The sequence below is a fragment of the Conger conger genome, chromosome 3, assembly GCF_963514075.1.
Source record: "Conger conger chromosome 3, fConCon1.1, whole genome shotgun sequence".
NCBI lineage: Eukaryota > Metazoa > Chordata > Actinopteri > Anguilliformes > Congridae > Conger > Conger conger.
Genome location: NC_083762.1, coordinates 2726554 through 2731553, shown reverse-complemented (window position 1 = coordinate 2731553; position 5000 = coordinate 2726554). Strand labels below are relative to the sequence as shown.

The 5000-nt window shown below is 48.6% G+C and overlaps 1 protein-coding gene across 2 annotated transcripts in view; it reads left to right on the top strand.

The window, feature by feature from the left end:
- The window catches only part of gria1a (glutamate receptor, ionotropic, AMPA 1a), an 81806-nt gene that overhangs the window by 46670 nt on the left and 30136 nt on the right, over positions 1–5000 (top strand). For both annotated transcript variants that reach the window (XM_061233669.1, XM_061233670.1), the window contains exon 10: positions 2634–2840. In XM_061233669.1, coding sequence (XP_061089653.1) covers positions 2634–2840 — 207 coding nt within the window. The remainder of the gene's footprint in view (positions 1–2633; positions 2841–5000) is intronic.

Below are 5000 nucleotides of genomic sequence, written 5' to 3'. Positions count from 1 at the left end.
TTACCGCCGTCCTGGTGCGTCTGCCGCCATCCTGCTGGGTCTGCCGAGTCCCGGCATGGTTACGAAGCCTTAATAAAGCCTTAATAAGTGCCTTTTGTTGATTGGTTGATTGGGTGTGTTTTGATTGGCTGAGGGGTAGCGGTGTATGTATGAGTCGCACATAGACAGGGCTCTGGTGATGACCCCCGTAGAGAGCAGGTGTTCCCAGCAGGCCAATTAGAGCAGAGCTGCGCTCCAGGGAAAGGGTTCCCGGGCGGGCGACCTTTCTCACCACTGCCTGCACAGAGCGTTTCATTAAGGAGGCCCAGCGCCGCTGTAGGAGTCCAGCACAGAAAGCCATTACGCCCAAATATCCCGGTCCACCTTAACTGGAGGTCTGATGCAAATTACTGCAAAAATACTGAAGATCGGCACTTAATTATTAATGAGCTTATCGGACCTCCATGGCCGGGGTGAGGAGCAGAGCTTCCCCTGCGCATATTATCATTCATCTTTACTGGAGACCCAGGCCCTTATACACCTGCCCTGGCCTCCCCACGGAGAATCTCCCAGAATCCTCAGTGCGACACGGGCTGATCCGTGCTGATCCGGGCTGATAGGGCGGCCTGTAGCATAGCGGTTAAGGTGCATGACTGGGACCCGCAAGGCCGGTGTTTTGAATCCCGGTGTAGCCACAATAAGATCCGCAAAGGCCCTTAACCCTGCATTGCTCCAGGGGAGGATTGTCTCCTGCTTCGTCCAATCAACTGTACGTCGCTCTGGATAAGAGCGTCTGCCATTAATGTAATTTGGGCTGCCTTTCCCTTCCCCAGCCAGCTACACCTGCACTAGTCAGGTGCTACTATTTTGCTAATGAAAAGTGGATAGTTGTTGATTGTGCACAAAACAAATGGTTTCCAGTTTCCCAAAGTAAATGACGTTATCACTAACGGTCTAATGAAAGGTGTTCACCCCGTGTTTGAGCGTACTGTCGACACACATCACACAGAGGTTATATTACTTATGTTTTATCATATTTCCGTCACTTTCCAATCACCGTTGGTGTGTGAGTGTGTGTATGAATGGGTGAATGAGAAGCATCGATTGTACATCGCTTTGGATAAATGCGCTATATAAATAAATGTTAATACTGTACGTTCATTTTGCAAGCCCACAGCCTTGGTGGGGTGAGTCAGACTGCTCCTGTGTGCTGCCCACTTCTCATTAAAACACCATCTCAGCCCCTCCATCTCCAACAGCCAGGTTATCTGTTTCAATGTTATTTCGTTCTTTAGCCAAATATAATAGAAGTATATTTGGAATGTTCTATTATCTAAGAAGTGTGTTGCACAGAAACCTCAGGTGTTAGTAATCTGCTGAAGACGCTCGATCTAACAGTGCGGAACTGACTCAGCCTGGCAGTCTGGCCACAGAAATATCCGTGTGTGTGAGTGAGTGTGAGTGTGTGTGTGAGTGTGTGTGTGTGTGTGTGTGTGTGTGTGTGTGTGTGTGTGAGTGAGTGTGTGTGTGTGTGTGTATGTGTGTGAGTGTGAGTGAGTGTGTGTGTGTCTGTGTGTGAGTGAGTGTGTGTGTGTGTGTGTGAGTGTGTGTGTGTGTGTGTGTGTGTGTGTGTTTGAGTGTGTGTGAGTGTGTGTGTGTGTGTGTGTGTGTGAGTGTCTCTCATCGACCGTCTGCTCAGGACGGGTGGCACAACGGAAGTACTGCTGTAATTATGAAATAAAACCTAATCTCAGGCCTGCTTTAGCTCTGCCATCAAAACAATATACAATTTGCAATAATATTTAATAGCCTTGGAGATAGGCAATTTTATGGAGTATGCTGATGCTGGTATATTTAGGAAATGCGGAAACATCAGCACTCAACAATGTTGTAGTAAAGTGGGGCGGCCTGTAGCATAGTGGTTAAGGTGAATGACTGGGACCCACAAGTTCAGGGGTTCAAATCCCAGTGTAGCCACAATAAGATCCGCACAGCCGTCGGTGCCCTTGAGCAAGGCCCTTAACCCTGCATTGCTCCAGGGGAGGATTGTCTCCTGCTTAGTCTAATCAACTGTACGTCGCTCTGGATAAGAGCGTCTGCCAAACGCCAATAATGTAATGTAATGTAATGTAATGTAAAGAGACTAAAGCACTCAAATGATCCGGCATGTTCCCTGCATCAGCGTCACAGTGTTGTGTGCCGACACAGGCTTAGGTTGTCAGGTCGTCAGGTCGTCAGGTCAGGAGGTAAGAGCGGTCATCTGGCAGTCGGAGGGTTGCCAGCCCGACTGTGTCAAAGTGTTCCTGAGCGAGACACCCAAGCTCCATTAATGCCCGACGAGCCCAGCTCAGGTAAAGGCTGGCTACGAATCTTTCACACTAAAGCCTGATTTATACTTCTGCCTCGAATCTACACAGTGGCTACGGCGTAGCCTGCCGCACAGCTCCCCGGAAATGTAACTGCACGTCACAGCCTCTGGTGTAGGGAACGCCGCTACACGTAGGCTACGCCGTAGATTCAATGCAGAAGTATAAATCAGGCTTATTGGGTTCTGGGGCTCCCCCCTCTGCCCTGTACCCCGTCTTTCACACTCACGGGTTGTGGGGTTCCCCCCGTAGCCTGTCACACTAACGGGTTGTGGGGTCCCCCTGCAGGAGTCCCCGTACGTCATGCTGAAGAAGAACCACGAGCAGCTGGTGGGGAACGACAAGTACGAGGGCTACTGCGTGGAGCTGGCGGCCGAGATCGCCAAGCACGTGGGCTACAGCTACAAGCTGGAGATCGTGTCAGACGGGAAGTACGGGGCCCGGGACCCCGACTCCAAGATGTGGAACGGCATGGTGGGGGAGCTCGTCTACGGGGTGAGCCAGAGACACCACGCCTGTTCATCACAAACACCACGCCTGTTCAACACAAACACCACGCCTGTTCAACACTAACACCACGCCTGTTCATCACAAACATCACGCCTGTTCATCACAAACACCACGCCTGTTCAACACAAACACCACACAAACACCACGCCTGTTCAACACAAACACCACACAAACACCATGCCTGTTCAACACAAACACCACGCCTGTTCAACACAAACACCACGCCTGTTCAACACAAACACCACGCCTGTTCAACACAAACACCACGCTAACACCACGCCTGTTCAACACAAACACCAGGCCTGTTCATCACAAACACCACGCCTGTTCAACACAAACACCACGCTAACACCACGCCTGTTCAACACAAACACCAGGCCTGTTCAACACAAACACCAGGCCTGTTCATCACAAACACCACGCCTGTTCAACACTAACACCACGCTAACACCACGCCTGTTCAACACAAACACCAGGCCTGTTCAACACTAACACCACGCCTGTTCATCACAAACACCACGCCTGTTCAACACAAACACCACGCCTGTTCAACACAAACACCACACAAACACCACGCCTGTTCAACACAAACACCACACAAACACCATGCCTGTTCAACACAAACACCACGCCTGTTCAACACAAACACCACGCCTGTTCAACACAAACACCACGCTAACACCACGCCTGTTCAACACAAACACCAGGCCTGTTCATCACAAACACCACGCCTGTTCAACACAAACACCACGCTAACACCACGCCTGTTCAACACAAACACCAGGCCTGTTCAACACAAACACCAGGCCTGTTCATCACAAACACCACGCCTGTTCAACACTAACACCACGCTAACACCACGCCTGTTCAACACAAACACCAGGCCTGTTCAACACTAACACCACGCCTGTTCATCACAAACACCACGCCTGTTCAACACTAACACCACGCTAACACCACGCCTGTTCAACACAAACACCAGGCCTGTTCATCACAAACACCACGCCTGTTCAACACTAACACCACGCTAACACCACGCCTGTTCAACACAAACACCACGCAAACACCACGCCTGTTCAACACAAACACCACGCTAACACCACGCCTATTCATCATATACACCACCCCTATTCATCACCTGTTCATTACAAACATAAACATCACGGTTATTTAGCTGACGCTTTTATCCTAAGCGTCAGCTGTTGATTAGACTAAGCAGGGGACAATCCCCCCCTGGAGCAGTGTGGGGTTAGGGGCCTTGCTCAAGGGCCCCGACAGCTGTCCAGATCTTATCGCGGCCTTATCATGTGCCTTAGCCAATCTCTGACTACTGAAACTGCATTATATTACAGTCATTTAGCATCACATTAACAGATAATAACAAGTTATCATGACACACAAATAATATTAATCCGATATTTGTGGTACTAGCATCAACAGATTTGATTTCGTCTTTATGAACGACGCTAGAATTCTTTCAGTTTTACGAAGGCTTCTATTTATTGCCGTTAATAACAGTGGTATGGTGTTATAAGTGAGTTATTATTAGTTTATAACACTACTTATCAGAGTAATGGGATTAACCTGACATATATTAGGCACAGGAAGGCAGAGTTTTGTTGTTTGTTTAGGGGCTAATCTGGATTTATTGATTTTAATAAGAGTGTTTGTGTGATGCGCGCATAGGCTTGGGAAAGCTTATTCAGTTTAAGCATCTGCTGGTCATGTGATGAAGCTGGCTCTATTAAACGCTGCAAAATGGTTCCACACAGTTTACAAAGGTAGCCAGTCATCTTCCACACAGTTTACAAAGGTAGGCAATCATTTTCCACACGATTTTAAAAAGGCAGCCAATCATCTTCCACACTGTTTACAAATGTTGCCAATCGTCTTCCACACTGTGTACAAAGGTAGCCAATCATCTTCCACACTGTGTACAAAGGTAGCCAATCATCTTCCACACTGGTCACAAAGGTAGCCAATCATCTTCCACACTGGTCACAAAGGTAGCCAATCATCTTCCGTTCTGGTTTCCATGTGTCCCATCACTGCGTTCTCCGTCCAAAAACAATTTCAATTTATCCGTCAGCTGGGAGAGAGGCACACAAAAGAGGCGCACAGGAAACCAAACTCCACTAAAGAGGA